Source organism: Gobio gobio (assembly GCF_949357685.1).
Source record: "Gobio gobio genome assembly, chromosome: 20".
Taxonomy (NCBI): Eukaryota; Metazoa; Chordata; class Actinopteri; order Cypriniformes; family Gobionidae; genus Gobio; species Gobio gobio.
In genome coordinates, this window is record NC_137113.1 from 49,394,297 (window position 1) to 49,420,724 (window position 26,428).

Sequence of the window (26,428 nt, forward strand, 5' to 3'; positions counted from 1 at the left end):
GTTTTTAACCCAGCATTTTGCACCCAGAGTGTACTAATATCCATTGCTAAGGACTTAATTTGGACAACTTTAAAGGAGATTTTCTCAATATTTTTTTGCACCCTCAGATTCCAGATTTGTACATTATTAATTCAGCTTTCAGATGATGTATAAATCTCAATTTCAAAAATTTGACCCTTATGATCCGGGGCCCCTCTAGACCCAAATTTGGGTTAAAACAACCCATTATTTTTTAGAGTGTATAAGGGTTGTATATTTCCATTCTTTAACCACTGTAAATTATTGACGCATGTTTCCGCCACAGAATAAAAAAAGTCACAATTCTGACTTTTTTCTCAAAATTTGGACTTTATAACTTGCAGTTTATACCTCATAATTCTGACTTTATTCATTCTGACATTATACCTCATAATTCTGACTTTATTAATTCTGACTTTATATCTCACAATTCTGACTTTATATCTTACAATTCTGACTTTATATCTCACAATTCTTACTTTATTCGTTCTGACTTTATATCTCACAATTCTGACTTTTTTCTCAAAATTTTGACTTTATAACTTGCAGTTTATACCTCATAATTCTGACTTTATTCATTCTGACTTTAATAATTCTGACTTTATATCTCTTAATTCTGACTTTATTAATTCTGACTTTATTCTCTTAATTCTGACTTTATTAATTCTGAGATTATATCTCACAATTCTGACTTTATTAGTTCTGACTTTATATCTCACAATTCTGACTTTATATCTCTTAATTCTGACTTTATTAATTCTGACTTTATATCTCTTAATTCTGACTTGATTAATTCTGACTTTATATCTCACAATTCTGACTTTTTTCTAAAAATTTGGACTTTATAACGCAGTTTATACCTCACAATTCTGAGCAGAATGTCAGAGCAGTGTGATTTAAACACACAATTGACAAAAGTCAGAATTGTGCGATTTAAAAGCCGCATCGACCTTCTTTATTCCATGGCGGGAAAAGCTTCCGTTATGTTTTTGATACCTGATTTTTGTACCTCTATAAGACACAAGGTCCCCAATCTGAGCTTTGAAGGACTCTGAGAGTTCTGCTGTTGTTTATTTGAGATTGAGCTCAAGGATTGACTAATTAAACATGAATATAGTGATTAATACAGCAGGGAAAGCAGTGACTGACGCTCTCCTACACAATATTACCCGCTTTATTATCCAGATCAGCGGAGAACCACAAGATTTTACACTTGAGACTCAAAAACTAGTCATTAATGTTTCCATATTTGCTACATTGTTGCCTTTCACTGTGCTAGATTATATTGTTAGATGTATTTTATCATTTGCATTTAGCTTTGGGTCAAACACACTAGTTGAGAGCCACTGTCTCTGCATTTTGATATACTTAAAAATCATTTTTTACAAGGGAGCAAAGTTAAACAGAAGAACAGCAAATATCAGTTTCCTCTGGTGTATCCTCACTGGAAGAATCTTCATTTGACAAGAACAGATTCTAGTAGAGCTGTGTGAAGCTTCACCACAGGGGAAAACATTAAAGAGATCATTCTGACTTTATATCTCACAATTCTGACTTTATTAATTCTGACTTTATATCTCACAATTCTGACTTTATTAATTCTGACTTTATTAATTCTGACTTTATATCTCACAATTCTGACTTTATTAATTCTGACTTTATTAATTCTGACTTTATATCTCACAGTTCTGACTTTAATTCTGACTTTTATATCTCACAATTCTGACTTTATATCTCACAATTCTGACTTTATATCTCACAATTCTGACTTTATAACTCACAATTCTGACTATTAATTCTGACTTTATTAATTCTGACTTTATATCTCACAATTCTGACTTTATATCTCACAATTCTGACTTTATATCTCACAATTCTGACTTTATAACTCACAATTCTGACTATTAATTCTGACTTTATTAATTCTGACTTTATATCTCACAATTCTGACTATTAATTCTGACTTTATATCTCACAATTCTGACTATTAATTCTGACTTTATTAATTCTGACTTTATATCTCACAATTCTGACTATTAATTCTGACTTTATTAATTCTGACTTTATTTATTCATTCTGACTTTATTAATTCTGACTTTATATCTCACAATTCTGACTATTAATTCTGACTTTTTGAATTCTGACTTTATATCTCACAATTCAGACTATTAATTCTGACTTTATATCTCACAATTCTGACTATTAATTCTGACTTTATTAATTCTGACTTTATATCTCACAATTCTGACTATTAATTCTGACTTTATTAATTCTGACTTTATTAATTCTGACTTTATTAATTCTGACTTTCTATCTCACAATTCTGACTTTATTCATTCTGACTTTATTCATTCTGACCTTATATCTCACAATTCTGACTTTAATTCTGACTTTATGAATTCTGACTTTATTCATTCTGACTTTATATCATGCAATTCTGACTTTATTCATTCTGACTTTATATCTCACAATTCTGACTATTAATTCTGACTTTATTCATTCTGAATTTATTCATTCTGACTTTATATCATGAAATTCTGACTATTAATTCTGACTTTGTGAATTCTGACTTTATGAATTCTGACTTTATGAATTCTGACTTTATATCATGCAATTCTGACTATTAATTCTGACTTTATTCATTCTGACTTTATATCATGCAAATCTGACTATTCATTCTGACTTTATTCGTTCTGACTTTATTCATTCTGACTTTATATCATGCAATTCTGACTATTAATTCTGACTTTATTCATTCTGACTTTATATCATGCAATTCTGACTATTAATTCTGACTTTATTCATTTTAACTTTATATCATGCAATTCTGACAATTCATTCTGACTTTATGAATTCTGACTTTATATCATGCAATTCTGACTATTAATTCTGACTTTATTCATTCTGACTTTATATCATGCAATTCTGACTATTAATTCTGACTTTATTCATTCTGACTTTATATCATGCAATTCTGACTATTAATTCTGACTTTATTCATTTTAACTTTATATCATGCAATTCTGACTATTAATTCTGACTTTATTCATTCTGACTTTATTCATTCTGACTTTATTCATTCTGACTTTATTAATTCTGACTTTCTATCTCACAATTCTGACTTTATTCATTCTGACTTTATTCATTCTGACTTTATATCTCACAATTCTGACTTTAATTCTGACTTTATGAATTCTGACTTTATTCATTCTGACTTTATATCATGCAATTCTGACTTTATTCATTCTGACTTTATATCTCACAATTCTGACTATTAATTCTGACTTTATTCATTCTGAATTTATTCATTCTGACTTTATATCATGAAATTCTGACTATTAATTCTGACTTTGTGAATTCTGACTTTATGAATTCTGACTTTATGAATTCTGACTTTATATCATGCAATTCTGACTATTAATTCTGACTTTATTCATTCTGACTTTATATCATGCAAATCTGACTATTCATTCTGACTTTATTCGTTCTGACTTTATTCATTCTGACTTTATATCATGCAATTCTGACTATTAATTCTGACTTTATTCATTCTGACTTTATATCATGCAATTCTGACTATTAATTCTGACTTTATTCATTTTAACTTTATATCATGCAATTCTGACAATTCATTCTGACTTTATGAATTCTGACTTTATATCATGCAATTCTGACTATTAATTCTGACTTTATTCATTCTGACTTTATTCATTCTGACTTTATATCATGCAATTCTGACTATTAATTCTGACTTTATTCATTCTGACTTTATATCATGCAATTCTGACTATTAATTCTGACTTTATTCATTTTAACTTTATATCATGCAATTCTGACTATTAATTCTGACTTTATTCATTCTGACTTTATTCATTCTGACTTTATTCATTCTGACTTTGTCATGCAATTCTGACTATTAATTCTGAATTTATTCATTTTGACTTTATATCATGCAATTTTGACTATTAATTCTGACTTTATTCATTCTGACTTTATTCATTCTGACTTTATATCATGCAATTCTGACTATTCATTCTGACTTTATTCGTTCTGACTTTATATCATGCAATTCTGACTATTCATTCTGACTTTATATCATGCAATTCTGACTATTAATTCTGACTTTATTCATTCTGACTTTATTCATTCTGACTTTATATCATGCAATTCTGACTATTAATTCTGACTTTATATCATGCAATTCTGACTATTAATTTTGACTTCATTAATTCTGACTATTAATTCTGGCTTTATATCTCGCAATTCTGGCTATTAATTCAGACTTTATATCTCACAATTCTGACTTTATTAATTCATACTTTATATCATGCAATTCTGACTATCAATTCTGACTTTATATCTTGCAATTCTGACTATTAATTCTGACTTTATTAATTCTGACTATAAATTCTGACTTTATATCTTGCAATTCTGAGGAAAAAAAGCAGAATTGTGAGATAAAAAGGCACGATTACCATTTTCATTGTTTTATTCTGTGGCAGAAACAAGCTAGCAGAACGAAGAAGAACAACAGAACGCTAAATACTCAATGTGAAATACAGTAGTATTAGTAGAGTACAGTGAAACATTAGCATGACTGTTACATGTAGTGTTTTCTTGATGGGCAAGTGTGAAGCAGAGTTGTGGATTATTTACATAAATGTGATGTGGATCCTCAGCACAGGACGGTTGTGAAATTAAATTAAATGCATTCCTGTTGGTGTCTAACCGTCCGATCTCTTTTATACTGCATGCTGGCGGTAATAAACTACATTTGTACATCTATATTTCATGGCACACATTTAATTGAATTCCTATCGATCGTTTTATCTCACATGTAACAGCAGAAATGCACTTTTTTAAAAGAGTCTAGGAACATGTAGCATCTAAGCCATCACTGCTTCTTCTCCTTCAGCCGCTCCTGGACCTTCTGCGGTTCGTCGAACTGGATCAGGCGGAGGATGTTCTTATTGTCCATAACTCCTTGAATGAACTCGCCCTCTGTTATTTTACCTGACGAAATAAAGAGAATGCATTCATCAAAGCTCAATGAATCAAATCTTCTGCGTGCAAATGGTCACTTACCGTTTTCTTTTTTCCCAAAAAAGTCCCAAATTTTATCCGTTCGTTTTTCCGGGGTGTTCTCGTCGTCCGGGAGGTTTTTCTGGTCGTCTTTGGAGATCATGTTGAATATCGACTACAAAGAGAACAAACGTAGATATTAGGTAAATGTCCTACCGTAGATATATCAGAAATGTAGTTTTAGTAGTGATATGCATTGCTTATGCTGCGTTCGCACTAAATGCGAATTTAACACGGACTTGCGTCTTGCATGAGTGGTGTTTTTGTGCATTCACGCGTTTGAAGCGAATTCGCGAATTTGAACTTTGGCGTCAATTTGCGGCGCGTTAACCAATCAGGAGCCTGCTCGCTGCTGTGACGTGGTGAAGTGATGTGATGAGAAACCCCGCATAATTTAAAAACACTACTATTATTGTGTCACAAAATGTAGTTTTAAGAGTTTTTCATGTGAGAATGTAGTTGTTTAAAGCTCAAATCTGTGGTTTATTTATAAAGAGAGCAGTGTTGGGGGTAACGCATTACAAGTAACTTGAGTTATGTAATCAGATTACTTTTTCAAGTAACTAGTAAAGTAACGCATTACTTTTCAAATTTACGACAAAATATCTGAGTTACTTTTTCAAAAAAGGAATGCAAGTTACTTTTTCATATTTATTTGACTGACGTGTCTCCTGCCCTCATCGTTGAGAAAAATCGAGAGTAATGCTGCGTTACAGGATTTTTTTTGAGCCCGTAAGTTACAACTTCAAACCACGACTCGGACTTTGTAGCGTTCCAGGCAAAGTCACGCCAAACTGCCTGAGCGCAAGGAAACGTGTGGTAGCTAGATGTAAACAAAGCATGGCAGACCATATGAGGCTTATGCTAAATTTACAATCATTTCTATCGCCAAAGGTACTTACTTGCTTATTTGAGGGAAACGGAGGGGGAAAACGGTGCATACGGCAAGAGAAGCTGTTATACCTTATACCTTCACCTAACGTTAATTGTATATTTGTTTCATAAACACCGCATTCGTACAAAGCTATGTGACGTCAGATCTTGTAACTGGGAGTACATCGATCTAGTACGAGTTCAAGGGTGGGAAGTCACGGGTTTGACTGCCGTTCCAGTGCACTTTCACGGGTAGAAAGTTGGAAAAACACGGGTTACGGGTTGCCTGGAACGCGGCATAAGTGCAGAGGCGTTATGTGTGAATATGATGGTTATTGTAGTTCAAAATGTGAGCATCTATTCATCTCACTTGCACAATAAAGATTCAGTACTCCTCAAAATTAACAAAATCTGTCAAATTCAAAATCTTAGTACTATGCAAACCTCCAATAATTAAATGTTAAATAAAACAAAAAAAGTATGCATTTAATCTAAAAATTACTAGATTTGTAGTTTTTTCGCCCTCTACTGTTCATGCATGAATTTGCATTTTTACCTCAGCCTGAGGCTTATTATTTCAATTTTGGTAAAAAGAGGTCTTTACATTTGCACAAAAAAACAAGCCCAGCCGAGGTGAGAAAAAGTAACGTAAAAGTAACGCAAAAGTAATGTAAAACAATTACTTTTCTTAAAAAGTAACTAATAACTCAATTTGTTACTTTTTAAAGGAGTAACGCAATAGTGTAATGCATTACTTTTCAAAGTAACTTTCCCCAACACTGAAAGAGAGCTCCTCTCGGAACATGTGATCTGGTGTGTGTGGAGTTGAACATGTGATCTGGTGTGTGTGGAGCTGAACATGTGATCTGGTGTGTGTGGAGTTGATCATGTGATCTGGTGTGTGTGGAGTTGAACATGTGATCTGGTGTGTGTGTGGAGTTGAACATGTGATGTGGTGTGTGTGGAGTTGATCATGTGATCTGGTGTGTGTGGAGCTGAACATGTGATCTGGTGTGTGTGGAGTTGATCATGTGATCTGGTGTGTGTGGAGTTGATCATGTGATCTGGTGTGTGTGGAGTTGAACATGTGATCTGGTGTGTGTGTGGAGTTGAACATGTGATCTGGTGTGTGTGTGGAGTTGAACATGTGATGTGGTGTGTGTGGAGTTGATCATGTGATCTGGTGTGTGTGGAGTTGAACATGTGATATGGTGTGTGTGACACCAGATCACATGATCAACTCCACACACACCAGATCACATGTTCAACTCCACACACACCAGATCACATGTTCAACTCCACACACACCAGATCACATGTTCAACTGCACACACACCAGATCACATGTTCAACTCCACACACACCAGATCACATGTTCAGCTCCACACACACCAGATCACATGTTCAACTCCACACACACCAGATCACATGTTCAGCTCCACACACACCAGATCACATGTTCCACTCCACACACACCAGATCACATGTTCAACTCCACACACACCAGATCACATGTTCAGCTCCACACACACCAGATCACATGTTCAACTCCACACACACCAGATCACATGTTCAGCTCCACACACACCACATCACATGTTCAGCTCCACACACACCAGATCACATGAGGCTTGTTCGACTTCACCCAGCGATGCGCAGACCGATCGGCGGCTGACTTGAAGCAGTGCATGCCGGTTAGAAATTTTGTCCGACTTGAGGCAGCGCCGACGCCACGTGACAGTGACGTATGTCAACAAAGTGCCGCGAGAGCGATTCGAGAGCAGCCGGCGATTACAGCCGGTGCAGTTTCTCGAGAGCGACTGCATGAGGCTGCACGGGCTCTGATGACGACACAGCCGTTCCACGATTGGCCAGATTCACCGCATGACAGCGATCACGTGTGTTTCGTGTTTATTCTAAAACCTTCAGCTCCACTAATGCGCACAAATCTGTTTTTTATAACAGTAAAACCTCCTTTCATGTAGTCGCGATGTTATATTGTCATGTTTATCAAAATATAACTGATTAAAAACAGACCCCACTTCATTGATAGTGTAGGCTTATATGTTGAACTTTATTCTTGTAAAAACACACGCTGTATTAAGCAGTGCATAAAGTATAACATGACAATAATGTCTCTGAAACATCTGTGTATTGCCAAATATTGCATTTATTTCACTTCAGCTGATAAAGTATGCAAACACAGCGCGAGCGTCACTACGGGACGCAGAAAGTGTCCGACTTCACGTCTGTGTTTGCAGCTCCTCCGCCTGCACACGGCTACTCTCGCCGATCAGTTGCATCCAGACGCAGCCGATGTCGAACACACCTCATGTGATCTGGTGTGTGTGGAGTTGAACATGTGATCTGGTGTGTGTGGAGCTGAACATGTGATATGGTGTGTGTGGAGTTGATCATGTGATCTGGTGTGTGTGCAGTTGAACATGTGATCTGGTGTGTGTGCAGTTGAACATGTGATCTGGTGTGTGTGGAGTTGAACATGTGATCTGGTGTGTGTGGAGCTGAACATGTGATCTGGTGTGTGTGCAGTTGAACATGTGATCTGGTGTGTGTGCAGTTGAACATGTGATCTGGTGTGTGTGGAGTTGAACATGTGATCTGGTGTGTGTGGAGTTGAACATGTGATCTGGTGTGTGTGGAGTTGAACATGTGATCTGGTGTGTGTGGAGTTGAACATGTGATCTGGTGTGTGTGGAGCTGAACATGTGATCTGGTGTGTGTGCAGTTGAACATGTGATCTGGTGTGTGTGGAGTTGATCATGTGATCTGGTGTGTGTGCAGTTGAACATGTGATCTGGTGTGTGTGGAGTTGAACATGTGATCTGGGGCACGTTCAACGCTCAAACCGGTGCGCAACGTTTTGCTACGGTTTCCGGTTGAACGTCATGTTTCCTGGAAACGGTGCGCACCGGTGTGCAACGGGTTTGAGATGCGTTTTTTCTCGTTTGGTGGGTGTGTCAAATATGTCAGTCCAATCAGCAGCAACATGTATATAAACCACGCGGTATTAAAGAGACAGCTCACACAATGGAAGTAAAGTTGTTTAATGTGTCCGCTGGTATTAGAAGACATTGTCGTAAGAGTTGAATATATATATATATATATATATATATATATATATATATATATATATATATATATATATATATATATATATATATATATATATATATATATATATATATATATATATAATCAACATGATGATGTATTTATTTATATATTTAGCTTCATTGCAAGGCAAGTTTATTTATATACCAAATTTCATATATGGTAATTGCTTGACATAAAGTGAGAAAGAAAATACAAGCTATTAAAAAAGGAAGAACTAGAAATAAAATTATTTAAGTTAGAATTGATTACCAGGAGATGAAAAAGGTTCATTAAATGTGATTGGGGTGTTGTCTTTTATTCTGGATGGCAAGGGAAGTGATTGCATGTATTTTGCAGTATTAAACACGTGTTTATATCGATTTCATCAGGCTCCGAAAATTCCACAAAAAGAACACAAAGAATGGCCTTCTCGGCTGCCATAGTTACAACTCTTGCGTCAACAGAACAGGGTGTTCAACGCAGCACCGTTACCGTTTAAAAAACGTTTTGCAACGTTTTGTCGGGGCTGAACGCAGCCCTGGTGTGTGTGGAGTTGAACATGTGATCTGGTGTGTGTGGAGTTGAACATGTGATCTGGTGTGTGTGCAGTTGAACATGTGATCTGGTGTGTGTGGAGTTGATCATGTGATCTGGTGTGTGTGGAGTTGAACATGTGATCTGGTGTGTGTGGAGTTGAACATGTGATCTGGTGTGTGTGGAGTTGATCATGTGATCTGGTGTGTGTGGAGTTGAACATGTGATCTGGTGTGTGTGGAGTTGAACATGTACATATCGCATGTAACAAATGTAACAAATGTACGTATCGCAATATGCATATCGCAAGGGTACGCAATATCTGAATGATTTTAATAGGCTACTTCAACATTGTGGAAAGTGTAGGTTTTAGGTCGACTCATATAGCAGAGAATAGACTGAGCACACGACTGATACTCATGTGACTTGCTTGACGTTAAAAAGAGTTATTAAACGCAATAACTTGCGAAAAACAACTCCTTGTAGTCTCGCGCTGTCTGACACACACACCGAAACGTGCGCACAAGCCGTTCTTTTTTTCGTGTCTTGTTACACACTCGAACTGTCAAATACACACACAGTTGTGTCAAAATGGCCGTCTTGATGAGTATTCGTGTAAACACAGTCGCTTATGCTTTAAGTGAACGATATCAGTTGGGGAAAGAAATAGATTTTACAAACTTAAAGCAATATCGTATCGAATATCGCATTATTTAACAAGGATATCGCATTTTTCTTCAATATCGCACAGCCCAAGTTGCACACTCACGTTCAAGCGTCCAAATAGATGCTCTCGTTCTCGTCTGGTGTGAACGCAGCATAATTCGAGCGTTTAGAAAAAAAAAAAATGAGACAGTTGGTGTCAGAGTTCATTGGTGATTTCGATCATGAAATGTAATCGTAAGTTTGGCGAACAGTTTTGGGGAATTTGATGTTTCCCAATTTCAAAGAGATCCGAGCTGCACTTCTAAGATGGCCGCCGAGTGACTCGTCTTAAAGGGACTTTGGTATAAATAGAATTTAACTGCTATTTACACTTATTGCAAAGAAGATACTGCTGTTTTTACTCATTTTAAATGGCATCTATCCACAAAAACACCAGTCATATGGTCGCCTTCAAATGTTAATAAATGTGAAGTGAACTTTCTTAGGTGGCGATTTTGACGCTTTATTCTCGTCTGGTGTGAACGCAGCATAACGACTTCATTTGCACAACTTTAAAGGAGTTTTTTTCAATATTTAGATTTTTTTGGCACCCTCAGATTCCAGATTTTCAAATATTATCATATCCTAACAAACCACACATCAGTGAAAGATTATTAATTCAGCTTTCGGATGATCTACACATCTCAATTTCCAAAAATGACTGGTTTTGTGGTCACATTTGTTCAACATTATCTGTAAAACGTTAGCACACAAACATTATTATAAGTTTCTCCTCACGAAATCTACAAATTACAATCTACAAATCAGCCAGGATGCAGAAAAAAAACTCAACAGTGAAAATCTCTAAAACATCAAGAGTGCAAAACAGACAAAAAAACACACACTCACACACACACACACACACACACACACACACACACACACACACACACACACACACACACACACACACACACACACACACACACACACACACACAATTAGCTTTTGGAATGGCACGCGTTCATTTGTGTGTGAGTTTTTTTTGTCTGTTTTGTACTCTTGATGTTTTAGAGATTCATAAATTGTTTTGGGTGTTCATATACCAAGTACCAATAAAGTCACCAAGTTTGGGACCATTCCGATGAAGCTGCGATCTTTTACATTTTTTTATAAAACGCAAGATCCACTATAGTGGTAAAAATGTGCTATTGCGTGATAAAAATACTCAATGTGTCCACCGGATGACACCGATCTCATTTAAAAAATTGCTTTTATGAGGCCTAGGCTTGACTCTAAAATGAAAGTCAGCTTTAATAAAAAAAAAAATATATATATATATAATTTTTTATTATATTCAATGGGAAAAAATGGGTCATAATTATTGCATAAATATTAATTATAAATCATAAAATTATCTCAAAACACCAAAAAAGAAAAGAAAAAATATTATTGAACAAAAATATATTTAATTGATCTTTTTTATCTTAATCCCGTTAGGTCCTGAGTGTGATCCATAAATGAAGAACCCCAGAGGGTCAAAGGAGATTTTTTGGCACCTTCAGATTCCAGATTTTCAAATATTGTCATATCCTAACAAACCACACATCAGTGAAAGATTATTAATTCAGCTTTCGGATGATCTACACATCTCAATTTCCAAATATGACTGGATTTGTGGTCACATTTGTTCAACATTATCTGGTCTTTAAGTTAGCACACAAACATTACTTGTAATGTAAGTTTCCTTCACCTTGACGATCTCGTGGATCTCGTTTTTGCTGATGGAGCCGTTGCGGTCCAGGTCGTAGAGAGCGAAGGCCCACTCCAGCTTCTCCACGGTCTTCCCGGAGGACGTCAGATGCAGAGCCACGATGTACTCCTTGAAGTCCAGCGTGCCGTCGCTGTCGGAGTCGAAGCTGCGGAAGACGTGCTGCGCGTAGGCCTTGGGGTCGGCGTCCGGGAAGAAGCTGGCGTAGATGCTCTCGAACTGCTCTTGGCTGATGCGGCCCGTCGGACACTCGTTCAGGAACTTCTGGTACCACACGAACAGCTGCTCCTCGCTGAACTTGGTGTGCATCTTCAGCTCCTCCAGGAGCTCTTTGGAGAGGGCTCCACTTTTGGCGTTGCCCATCTTCTCGAGTGCGAGCGAGTGTCCGGGATCAGGCCATCGTCTGCTATTTAAACCGAGGATTAGGGGGGTAAAGCTGATTTGATAGCGAGAGATTTCTTGAAAGAGTGAGCTTATGTAACAGCAGGAGACCTCTTGATCTTATTTGATGCATTCGGATTAAATCACGAAACACCTGCGTGTGAATATAACATTGAGAACCCGTAGTATTTCTAGTGGGTGGGATATACACTCACCTAAAGGATTATTAGGAACACACACTAATACTGTGTTTGACCTCCTTTCTCCTTCAGAACTGCCTTAATTCTACGTGGCATTGACTCAACAAGGTGCTGAAAGCATTCTTTAGAAATGTTGGCCCATATTGATAGGAGAGCATCTGCAGTTGATGGAGATTTGTGGGATGCACATCCAGGGCACGAAGCTCCCGTTCCACCACATCCCAAAGATGCTCTATTGGGTTGAGATCTGGTGACTGTGGCGGCCATTTTAGTCCAGTGAACTCATTGCCATGTTCAAGAAACCAATTTGAAATGATTGGAGCTTTGTGACGGTGCATTATCCTGCTGGAAGTAGCCATCAGAGGATGGGGACATGGTGCTCATAAAGGGATGGACATGGGCAGAAACAATGCTCAGGTAGCCCGTGGCATTTAAACCATGCCCAATTGGCACTAAGGGGCCTAAAGTGTGCCAAGAAAACATCCCCCACACCATTACACCACCACCACCAGCCTGCACAGTGGGAACAAGGCATGATGGATCCATGTTCTCATTCTGTTTACGCCAAATTCTGACTCTACCATCTGAATGTCTCAACAGAAATCCAGACTCATCAGACCAGGCAACATTTTTCCAGTCTTCAACTGTCCAATTTTGGTGCAAATTGTCGCCTCTTTTTCCTCTTTGTAGTGGAGATGAGTGGTACCCGGTGGGGTCTTCTGCTGTTGTAGCCCATCCGCCTCAAGGTTGTGTGTGTTGTGGCTTCACAAATGCTTTGCTGCAGACCTCGGTTGTAACGAGTGGTTATTTCAGTCAAAGTTGCTCTTCTATCAGCTTGAATCAGTCGGCCCATGACCTCTGACCTCTAGCATCAACAAGGCATTTTCTCCCACAGGACTGCCGCATACTGGATGCTTTTCCCTTTTCACACCATTCTTTGTAAACCCTAGAAATGGTTGTGTGTGAAAATCCCAGTAACTGAGCAGATTGTGAAATACTCAGACCGGCCCGTCTGGCACCAACAACCATGCCACGCTCAAAACTGCTTAAATCTCCTTTCTTTCCCATTCCGACATTCAGTGTGGAGTTCAGGAGATTGTCTTGACCAGGACCACACCCCTAAATGCACTGAAGACACTGCCATGTGATTGGTTGATTAGATAATTGCATTCATGAGAAATTGAACAGGTGTTCCTAATAATCCTTTAGGTGAGTTTATTCGGCAGCAAGTGAACATGTTGTCCTCAGAGTTGATGTGTTAGAAGCAGGAAAAATGGGCAAGCGTAAGGATTTGAGTGAGTTTGGCAAGGGCCAGATTGTGACGGGTCAGAGCATCTCCAAAACTGCAGCTCTTGTGGGTGTTCCCGATCTATAAAAAAAAAAATGTTTTTTTTTTTTTGCTCTCCCAAAACTAAGGGCCAATCAAAAATCCCCCCAAAAAACACTCAGTGGATTACGGTTATAAAATCAAACCTAAAAATAACCTTTAAAGAACGTTCCATATGCGTTGCCTTTAGGTTGTCACACAAAACGAATTCCAACAATGTTAATATTTTGGCTACAAAACCTCGAGAACGTTCTAATGGTGCGTTCACACCGGACGCGATTCGCGCGATTCGCGCGAGTGATTTACATGTTAAGTCAATGCAGAGACGCGAAATGGCATTCTGCGGCGCGATTCGCGCGAATGAGGCGGCGAGATTCGCGCGATTCGCGCGATTGAGGCGGCGAGAAGGACGCGACTTGAGCGTTTTGAACGCGCGATTCGCGCGAATCGCGTGAATCGCGCGAAACGCTCAAGTTGAAAAATCTGAACTTTGGCGGATATTTCGCGCCGCGTTAACCAATCAGGAGCTTGCTCTAGTAGTGACAACAATGAAGAGAAAATCTGTATATTGATATCTGGTTCAGACAATATGATTATCACTGTGATAACATTAAATGACATGAAACACAACCCAGTCTCTTTTTGTTAAATGCAAGTTTATGTATGATCAATAATACAAAAGTATCAGTAATGTATAACAAGCTATACATGAAACAAAGCAACAATGCAGTCAAACATTCAAAGTCAGTGCTAGTAGGCTAACGTTACAACTGCAACGTACAGTTATAGCCTAAAAATATAAAGTAATGAAACTTATCTTTGCCCTCAGCCTAAACGATTTGCCAGGGAACAAATTATAGATCCATGAGACCAAAGATCGGCCGTTACAAGACGAATTATAGCTCGAGACACACCACAGAGACATCAGAGCCAGCGGGAGACGGCAGAAGGACTGGCCGAGGAAAGGTTGCCCTCGCCGGCTTTCACGTGCGCTGAGCGCGCTGTCCGCTGGAGCTCACAGCTCCGACAACGGCAGATAAAATGTTCAAATAGGCACTGTTTATGTAAATAAACCACAGATTTGAGCTTTAAACAACTACATTATCGACTGAAAAAGTCTTAAAACTACGTTTTGTCACACATTAACAGTAGATATGAACAAAAAAAAAGACATGTAAACACAGCCCATGTCAGCCATTTCTCAACGAGACGAGCTGCTGGCGGAAGCCCCGCCCATGACGCGAATTCGCATCTGTTGTGCAGTGAATGTCACACGCGATTCGCGCGAATTTCACGCGCGATTCGCGCGAGTAAACTCAAAATGTACACGCGTCCACCTTCGCGCGATTAGCGCGAATTATTCGCGCGAATCGCGTCCGGTGTGAACGCCACATTAGAATGATATTATTTGACTCCCAAAAATAACCAAACGGGAACCATATGCTAACGTTAGAGGAACGTTCTGTCAATCACATGACCAGCGGCACGATCTTCACTCAAGAGGAGTTTCCCGACCGGAGAATAAGTTCACACACCCCTACTTATTTCACTATATACATTAGTTATATACTGTATATGCATGTAGATATGCAATCAGGCATAACATTATGAATAACACTGATGATCTCCTGTTAGTGGGTGGGATATATTAGGCAGCAAGTGAACATGTTGTCCTCAGAGTTGATGTGTTAGAAGCAGGAAAAATGGGCAAGAGTAAGGATTAGAGCGAGTTTGACAAGGGCCAGATTGTGATGGTCAGAGCATCTCCAAAACTGCAGCTCTTGTGCACTGAAAAAAATACTGTGCCCGTTTTACTCAATACAATTGAGGCAACTATTTACATCAGCTTTTTGAATATTTTAAACTGTGTTTGTCCTATTAGACTTTGCATGTTTTCAACTTAAGGACTCTTAAGTAATAGCAACTTAATTTTATCAATTTAGAAAATTATAATTTTAAGTTTATCCAACATAATCTTTTAAGTAATGTTTACAATCATGCCCTCAATGTTTTGGTGTGTGTTATCAGACCTAATGCTAGAAAAGTCACCAAGTTTCATATCATTCTGATGAAGCTGTGATTTAAAAAAAATCAAAATGTGGCTCATAGGTTCAGTTTTTCATAGGTGTGTGTATGTGTGTGTGTGTGTGTCAATATTACACTCTTGATGTTTTAGAGTGTCACCCCTTCACTGTTGTGTACTTTTTTTTCAGCATTGTGGCCGATTTATAGATTATACACACAAATATTCAGGGAATTTGTGTTTTTGCAGATTTCCCGATCATTTCCTGTGGTCAAGACAATGTAAGTAAGCTTTATTTCTATAGCACTTTTCACAGACAAAAAGGTCACAAAGTGCTTCACAAAATTAAAATATACACATAAAAGATATACACATACACATAACACACAAATATACACAAAAACATACAAAACCATGATTGCTAATTAAATGCTTGTCTAAAAAGATGCGTCTTGAACGTTACTTTTTTTTTAACGACCAATTAGCATGCTCGAATCATGACCCCAATTTTTTTTGTGTGTTTACATCCCTAATGCTAGAAAGGTCACCAAGTTTCATATCATTCTGATGAAGCTGTGATTTTTAACATTTCAAAACAGAAAATTCTCCGGTCAGAAATGACCGAAGAGCACCAGAGGGTTAAAGGATCTGCTGCTAACATCTTGGTTAACCACAGCACACCTTCAGGGGTCTAGAGGAGTCTAGGTGTTGATCTTCTATATATATAACATCAACACTTATGCACAGAAACCGTGAATAATGACATTAGTCCAGATGTTATGAGACACATGATGATCATGCGCGTGGAAAACTGCTGATGTCACACTATAATCGATCGAGGGGCGGTGAAGCCACGCCTCCAGTGAACACTGAGCTGTCACTTATAAAGCATTGCACACACACACACACACACACACACATCAGTGATCGATCAGCGGCTCTATCGGAGGATCATGTCCGCGCGCATCGGCTACATCACGCGCGTGCAGAGCTTCAGCGCGTGCCACCGCTTACACAGGTACACACACACACACACGCCTGTTTCTCCTCCTAACTCCACACGAACACACTCTGAGCATCTCATTTCACTTCACACACCTCTCACACACCTTTCACACACCTTTCACACGTCAACCAGCCCGTGTGAAGTCGGTTTGGATCCATTATTCCACTCTAATACTTGTTGCAGGAAGTCAGCAGCGCTGCGTCATCACCAGGGAATTATGGGAGTTGTAGTTTAAAACATCAGATGCTTTTTCTTTTTAGGATGTAAATATCAAGATTAATTTAAGATATGTCTGATCACCCCAAATTCCCTTTAAGGGTGACCTAAGATGTGACTATAATCTCACATCTGTCATTAATAACTGGCATAACTACATCTTATTTTCAGTCATTTAACAGACATTAATCATCTTGAGAATTATGGCACTCTTTTGACTCATTTTCAGTAATTTACTTCAGTCATTAAAGCTGTTCCTCTAATATTCAGCATATTTTCTATAACTCGAACACAGAAACAACCTAAATTAATATTAGACGGTTTTGAATTAACTGGGGAAAAAATGCAATAACAAACATATTTTTAATATTCTTCAAAATCAAATATATTTGCATTAATAATATTTTTATGGAACTATATATGGAATAATATTTTGGATGGAACTGGCAGGAATTATCTTTAAGTTAGTGGAAGTTAAATATTGTTTTACATTTAAGGATAAAAGTAAGATCTAGAATTTGTTATACATTTTTTTTTTTCATTTTAATGGCTATACATATATATTATTATATATAGAATATTATATTTATTATTATTCTGCGTGTGTGTCTATGCGTGTGCGTGTGTGTACATATTATTTTTTATCTTTTATATATATATATATATATATATATATATTATAAAAAATGTATAAGCTCCTCCTCTATTGTTAAGGTGTTTTCTATTGACTGTTATGTGATAAATATCATAACTCATCATATTCATAACATGTTATTGTGCTGTGATGCGTTTAGTTGTGTATGATATAGTTTAAAACATCTTTTCATCATCTGCTGTTTCAAATCATTGTCAAATGTATTAATTTACAGAGAATGCATTATTATTATTGTTTTTATTATTTTTTATTATTTATTTCAGCAAATCTTTAAGTGATGAGGAGAATAAAAAAGTATTTGGAAAATGCAATAATCCCAACGGCCACGGTCATAACTATAAAGGTGAGCCGTTAAACGTGCATGAAAACTATAATCATTATTAGAAATGACTGGATGTTTATGATGTTTATGATGTTTATGACGTTTATACGTTTCTGACGTTTATACATTTATGACGTTTATATGTTTATGAGGTTTATAAGGTTTATACGTTTATGACGTTTATATGTTTATGACATTTATGACGTTTATACGTTTCTGACGTTTATACGTTTCTGACGTTTATACGTTTATATGTTTATGACGTTTATATGTTTATGACGTTTATACGTTTCTGACGTTTATACATTTATGACGTTTATATGTTTATGAGGTTTATACGTTTATGACGTTTATACATTTATGACGTTTATATGTTTATGAGGTTTATACGTTTATGACGTTTATATGTTTATACGTTTATGACGTTTATATGTTTATATGTTTATGACGTTTATGACGTTTATGACGTTTATGACGTTTATACGTTTATGACGTTTATACGTTTATGACGTTTATACGTTTATGACGTTTATACGTTTATATGTTTATGACATTTATACGTTTCTGACGCTTATACATTTATGACGTTTATATGTTTATGACGTTTATGAGGTTTATACGCTTATGACGTTTATTCGTTTATATGTTTATGACATTTATGACGTTTATACTTTATGACGTTTATACGTTTATGACGTTTATACGTTTATATGTTTATGACGTTTATACGTTTCTGACGTTTATACATTTATGATGTTTATATGTTTATGACGTTTATGAGGTTTATACGTTTATGACGTTTATATGTTTATATGTTTATGACGTTTATACGTTTCTGACATTTATACATTTATGACGTTTATATGTTTATGACGTTTCTGACGTTTATACATTTATGACGTTTATATGTTTATGACGTTTCTGACGTTTATATGTTTATGACGTTTATACGTTTCTGACGTTTATACGTTTATATGTTTATGACGTTTATACGTTTATATGTTTATGACGTTTATACGTTTATATGTTTATGACGTTTATATGTTTATATGTTTATGACGTTTATACGTTTCTGACGTTTATACGTTTATATGTTTATGACGTTTATACGTTTATATGTTTCTGACGTTTATACGTTTATATGTTTATGACGTTTATACGTTTATATGTTTATGACGTTTATACGTTTCTGACGTTTATACGTTTATATGTTTATGACGTTTATACGTTTATATGTTTATGACGTTTATACGTTTATGACGTTTAAAAAATGTATGACGTTTATATGTTTGACGTATATACGTTTATGACGTTTATACGTTTATACGTTTCTGACGTTTATACGTTTATATGTTTATATGTTTATGACGTTTATACGTTTATGACGTTTAAAAAATGTATGACGTTTATATGTTTATGACGTATATACGTTTCTGACGTTTATACGTTTATACGTTTCTGACGTTTATACGTTTATATGTTTATGACGTTTATACGTTTATATGTTTATGACGTTTATACGTTTATGACGTTTAAAAAATGTATGACGTTTATATGTTTATGACGTATATAAGTTTCTGACGTTTATACGTTTATATGTTTATGACGTTTATATGTTTATGACGTTTATACGTTTATGACGTTTAAAAAATTTATGACGTTTATATGTTTATGACGTTTATGAGGTTTATACGTTTATGACGTTTATATGTTTATGACATTTATGACGTTTATACGTTTATGACGTTTATACGTTTATGATGTTTCTGATGTTTCTGACATTTATGACATTTATACGTTTATGACGTTTATGATGTTTATGACATTTATACGTTTATGATGTTTGACATTTCTGACGTTTATGATGCTTATGACGTTTATGCCGTTTATACGTTTATGATGTTTGACATTTCTGACGTTTATGATGCTTATGACTTTTATGCCGTTTATACGTTTATGATGTTTGACATTTCTGACGTTTATGATGTTTAATGACATTTATACGGTTATGACGTTTGACATTTCTGACGTTTCTGACGTTTATACGTTTATGACGTTTATACGTTTATGATGTTTCTGACGTTTCTGACGTTTCTGACATTTATACGTTTATGACGTTTATGACGTTTATACGTTTATGATGTTTGACATTTCTGACGTTTATGATGTTTATGACGTTTATACGTTTATGATGTTTGACATTTCTGACGTTTATGATGTTTAATGACATTTATACGGTTATGACGTTTGACATTTCTGACGTTTATACGTTTATGATGTTTATGACATTTATACGTTTATGACGTTTGTGATGTTTATGACGTTTATACGTTTATGACGTTTTATACGTTTATATGTTTATGACGTTTATGAGGTTTATACGTTTATGACGTTTATATGTTAATGACATTTATGACGTTTATACGTTTATGACGTTTATATGTTTATGACATTTATGACGTTTATACGTTTCTGACGTTTATACGTTTCTGACGTTTATACGTTTCTGACGTTTATACGTTTATACGTTTCTGACGTTTATACATTTATGACGTTAATATGTTTATGACGTTTATGAGGTTTATACGTTTATGACGTTTATATGTTTATGACATTTATGACGTTATACGTTCATGACGTTTATACGTTTATGATGTTTCTGACGTTTCTGACGTTTCTGACATTTATACGTTTATGACGTTTATGACGTTTATGACGTTTATGATGTTTATGACGTTTATACGTTTTTGATGTTTGACATTTCTGACGTTTATGATGTTTATGACATTTATACGTTTATGACGTTTGACATTTCTGACGTTTATGACGTTTATATGTTTATGACGTTTATGAGGTTTTTACGTTTATGACGTTTATATGTTTATGACGTTTATGACGTTTATACGTTTATGACGTTTGACATTTTTGGCGTTTATGATGTTTATGACATTTATACGTTTATGACGTTTGACATTTCTGACGTTTATGACGTTTGACGTTTCTGATGTTTGTGATGTTTATGACATTTATACGTTTATGACGTTTGACATTTCTGACGTTTATGTTTATGACATTTATACGGTTATGACGTTTGACATTTCTGACGTTTATGACGTTTATGACGTTTATGACGTTTGACGTTTCTGATGTTTATGACGTTTATACGTTTATGATGTTTATGACATTTAGACGTTTATGACGTTTGTGATGTTTATGACGTTTATGATGTTTATGATGTTTATGAAGTTTATGACGTTTATGTTTATGACGTTTATACGTTTCTGACGTTTATACGTTTATATGTTTATGACGTTTATACATTTATGATGTTTATACGTTTATGACGTTTATACGTTTATGACGTTTATATGTTTATGACGTTTATACGTTTCTGACGTTTATACGTTTATATGTTTCTGACGTTTATACGTTTCTGACGTTTATACGTTTATATGTTTATGACGTTTATACGTTTATCACGTTTAAAAAATGTATGACGTTTATATGTTTATGATGTTTATGAGGTTTATACGTTTATGACGTTTATATGTTTATGACATTTATGACATTTATGACGTTTATACGTTTATACGTTTATGACGTTTATATGTTAATGACATTTATGACGTTTATACGTTTATGACGTTTATACGTTTATGATGTTTGACATTTCTGACGTTTATGATGTTTATGACGTTTATGACGTTTATACGTTTATACGTTTAAGATGTTTGACATTTCTGACGTTTATGATGTTTATGACGTTTATGACGTTTATACGTTTATGACGTTTGACATTTATGACGTTTATGACGTTTATATGTTTATGACGTTTATATGTTTATGACGTTTATGATGTTTATGACGTTTATGACGTTTATACGTTTATGACGTTTGACATTTTTGACGTTTATGACATTTATACGGTTATGACGTTTGATGTTTCTGATGTTTATGACGTGTAAACGTTTATGATGTTTATGACATTTATACGTTTATGACGTTTGTGACGTTTATGACTTTTGACATTTCTGACGTTTATGACGTTTATGATGTTTGATGTTTCTGATGTTTGACATTTATACGTTTATGATGTTTCTGACGTTTCTGACGTTTCTGACATTTATACGTTTATGACGTTTATGACGTTTATGACGTTTATGATGTTTATGACGTTTATACGTTTTTGATGTTTGACATTTCTGACGTTTATGATGTTTATGACATTTATACGTTTATGACGTTTGACATTTCTGACGTTTATGACGTTTATATGTTTATGACGTTTATGAGGTTTTTACGTTTATGACGTTTATATGTTTATGACGTTTATGACGTTTATACGTTTATGACGTTTGACATTTTTGGCGTTTATGATGTTTATGAAATTTATACGTTTATGACGTTTGACATTTCTGACGTTTATGACGTTTGACGTTTCTGATGTTTGTGATGTTTATGACATTTATACGTTTATGAAGTTTGACATTTCTGACGTTTATGTTTATGACATTTATACGGTTATGACGTTTGACATTTCTGACGTTTATGACGTTTATGACGTTTATGACGTTTATGACGTTTCTGATGTTTATGACGTTTATACGTTTATGATATTTATGACATTTATACGTTTATGACGTTTGTGATGTTTATGACGTTTATGATGTTTATGATGTTTATGAAGTTTATGACGTTTATGTTTATGACGTTTATACGTTTCTGACGTTTATACGTTTATATGTTTATGACGTTTATACATTTATGATGTTTATACGTTTATGACGTTTATATGTTTATGACGTTTATACGTTTCTGACGTTTATACGTTTATATGTTTCTGACGTTTATACGTTTCTGACGTTTATACGTTTATATGTTTATGACGTTTATACGTTTATCACGTTTAAAAAATGTATGACGTTTATATGTTTATGATGTTTATGAGGTTTATACGTTTATGACGTTTATATGTTTATGACATTTATGACGTTTATACGTTTATACGTTTATGACGTTTATATGTTAATGACATTTATGACGTTTATACGTTTATGATGTTTGACATTTCTGACGTTTATGATGTTTATGACGTTTATGACGTTTATACGTTTATACGTTTAAGATGTTTGACATTTCTGACGTTTATGATGTTTATGACGTTTATGACGTTTATACGTTTATGACGTTTGACATTTATGACGTTTATGACGTTTATATGTTTATGACGTTTATATGTTTATGACGTTTATATGTTTATGACGTTTATATGTTTATGACGTTTATGACGTTTATACGTTTATGACGTTTGACATTTCTGACGTTTATGACATTTATACGGTTATGACGTTTGACGTTTCTGATGTTTATGACGTGTAAACGTTTATGATGTTTATGACATTTATACGTTTATGACGTTTGTGACGTTTATGACTTTTGACATTTCTGACGTTTATGACGTTTATGATGTTTGATGTTTATGATGTTTATGACATTTATACGTTTATGACGTTTGTGATGTTTATGACGTTTATGATGTTTCTGACGTTTATGACATTTAAACGTTTATGACGTTTATGATGTTTATGACGTTTATGACGTTTATACGTTTATGATGTTTGACATTTCTGACGTTTATGATGTTTATGACGTTTATGACGTTTGACATTTCTGACGTTTATGACGTTTATATGTTTTTGACGTTTGACATTTCTGAAGTTTATGATGTTTATGACATTTATACGGTTATGACGTTTGACATTTCTGACGTTTATGACGTTTATATGTTTATGACGTTTATGACATTTATACGGTTATGACGTTTGACATTTCTGACGTTTATGACGTTTATATGTGTGGCGAACAGCGAGGCCGAGGGACCGTGAGGGCGGGACGAGGCGGCGCTCATCAGGGAGGATGAGCGCCAGCTGCGCGCCGCAGCGATCTCGGCCCTCGCGGACGACTGCAGCGTGCACATAACCAAAACGTCCAGGCCTGGTCCTCTCTCGTCCCTCACTGTCGTCGCTCCTCCTTTATAGTCCCTCACTCCTCCGCGAGGGCCGAGACCCTCACTCCTCCGCAAGGGCCGAGATCGCTGCGGCGCGCAGCTGGCGCTCATCCTCCCTGATGAGCGCCGCCTCGTCCCGCCCTCACGGTCCCTCGGCCTCGCTGTTCGCCACAATATGTTTATGACGTTTATACGTTTATGATGTTTTTGACATTTATACGTTTATGACGTTTATGATGTTTATGACATTTATACGTTTATGACGTTTAAAAAATGTATGACGTTTATATGTTTATGATGTTTATGAGGTTTATACGTTTATGACGTTTATATGTTTATGACATTTATGACGTTTATACGTTTATACGTTTATGACGTTTATATGTTAATGACATTTATGACGTTTATACGTTTATGACGTTTATACGTTTATGATGTTTGACATTTCTGACGTTTATGATGTTTATGACGTTTATGACGTTTATACGTTTATACGTTTAAGATGTTTGACATTTCTGACGTTTATGATGTTTATGACGTTTATGACGTTTATACGTTTATGACGTTTGACATTTATGACGTTTATGACGTTTATATGTTTATGACGTTTATATGTTTATGACGTTTATATGTTTATGACGTTTATATGTTTATGACGTTTATGACGTTTATACGTTTATGACGTTTGACATTTCTGACGTTTATTACATTTATACGGTTATGACGTTTGACGTTTCTGATGTTTATGACGTGTAAACGTTTATGATGTTTATGACATTTATACGTTTATGACGTTTGTGACGTTTATGACTTTTGACATTTCTGACGTTTATGACGTTTATGATGTTTGATGTTTATGATGTTTATGACATTTATACGTTTATGACGTTTGTGATGTTTATGACGTTTATGATGTTTCTGACGTTTATGACGTTTATGACATTTAAACGTTTATGACGTTTATGATGTTTATGACGTTTATGACGTTTATACGTTTATGATGTTTGACATTTCTGACGTTTATGATGTTTATGACGTTTATGACGTTTGACATTTCTGACGTTTATGACGTTTATATGTTTTTGACGTTTGACATTTCTGAAGTTTATGATGTTTATGACATTTATACGGTTATGACGTTTGACATTTCTGACGTTTATGACGTTTATATGTTTATGACGTTTATGACATTTATACGGTTATGACGTTTGACATTTCTGACGTTTATGACGTTTATATGTGTGGCGAACAGCGAGGCCGAGGGACCGTGAGGGCGGGACGAGGCGGCGCTCATCAGGGAGGATGAGCGCCAGCTGCGCGCCGCAGCGATCTCGGCCCTCGCGGACGACTGCAGCGTGCACATAACCAAAACGTCCAGGCCTGGTCCTCTCTCGTCCCTCACTGTCGTCGCTCCTCCTTTATAGTCCCTCACTCCTCCGCGAGGGCCGAGATCGCTGCGGCGCGCAGCTGGCGCTCATCCTCCCTGATGAGCGCCGCCTCGTCCCGCCCTCACGGTCCCTCGGCCTCGCTGTTCACTACAATATGTTTATGACGTTTATACGTTTATGATGTTTTTGACATTTATACGTTTATGACGTTTATGATGTTTATGACATTTATACGTTTATGACGTTTGTGATGTTTATGACGTTTATGATGTTTATGACATTTATACGTTTATGACGTTTATGATGTTTATGACGTTTATGATGTTTATGACATTTATACGTTTATGACGTTTATGATGTTCATGACGTTTGTGATGTTTATGACGTTTATGATGTTCATGATGTTTCTGTTTTCTAGTTGAAGTGACGGTTCGAGGAAAGGTATGGCATAATCCTGTCAGATCACATTAATATCAGTGTGTGTTTATGAATGTGTAATAACTGCATCTGTTTCATAGATCGACAGTCGGACGGGGATGGTTATGAATCTGACTGACCTGAAGGATTATATCGAGGTATGACTTGCATTAATATAGTCAATATATACATTTAGTAGAGTGAAGTCATCACAAGCGTCCCGGCTTAAATGTATTTATATGAATGTCATATTTAATATTCTTATAATATTAAGCATGTTTGAATGTTTTCAGGAGGCCATCATGAAACCTCTGGACCATAAGAACCTGGACCGGGACGTCCCGTACTTCACCGATGTGGTCAGGTATGACTCCGCCCTCTGACTGATGTCACTGATGATGTCACTGATGATTTTAATATCATATTTCTGTGCATTGGTTCTCGCAGCA

The 26,428-nt window shown here is 35.8% G+C and overlaps 2 protein-coding genes across 4 annotated transcripts in view; one reads left to right on the plus strand and one right to left on the minus strand.

Moving 5' to 3' along the window:
• Positions 1-2,948: 2,948 nt before the first annotated feature.
• On the minus strand, positions 2,949-12,417 carry rcvrnb (recoverin b). Its single transcript, XM_079801162.1, has 3 exons — positions 12,020-12,417; positions 5,104-5,215; positions 2,949-5,031 (listed from the first exon to the last, which is right to left on the minus strand). Exons 1-3 carry the CDS (start codon positions 12,398-12,400, stop codon positions 4,913-4,915), a joined length of 612 nt encoding a protein of 203 aa, XP_079657288.1. The 5' UTR covers positions 12,401-12,417; the 3' UTR covers positions 2,949-4,912.
• Positions 12,418-16,868: 4,451 nt separating this feature from the next.
• pts (6-pyruvoyltetrahydropterin synthase) overlaps positions 16,869-26,428 on the plus strand; it is a 12,435-nt gene continuing 2,875 nt past the window's right edge. For 2 of the 3 annotated variants that reach the window (XM_079801164.1, XM_079801165.1), the window contains exons 1-6: positions 16,869-16,986; positions 18,109-18,188; positions 25,981-26,003; positions 26,081-26,137; positions 26,273-26,343; positions 26,427-26,428. The exon at positions 26,427-26,428 is cut by the window's right edge. In XM_079801164.1, the coding sequence (XP_079657290.1) occupies positions 16,922-16,986; positions 18,109-18,188; positions 25,981-26,003; positions 26,081-26,137; positions 26,273-26,343; positions 26,427-26,428 (298 nt within the window). In that variant the 5' untranslated portion in view covers positions 16,869-16,921. The remainder of the gene's footprint in view (positions 16,987-18,108; positions 18,189-25,980; positions 26,004-26,080; positions 26,138-26,272; positions 26,344-26,426) is intronic. The other variant, XM_079801166.1, reaches the window with a different exon arrangement.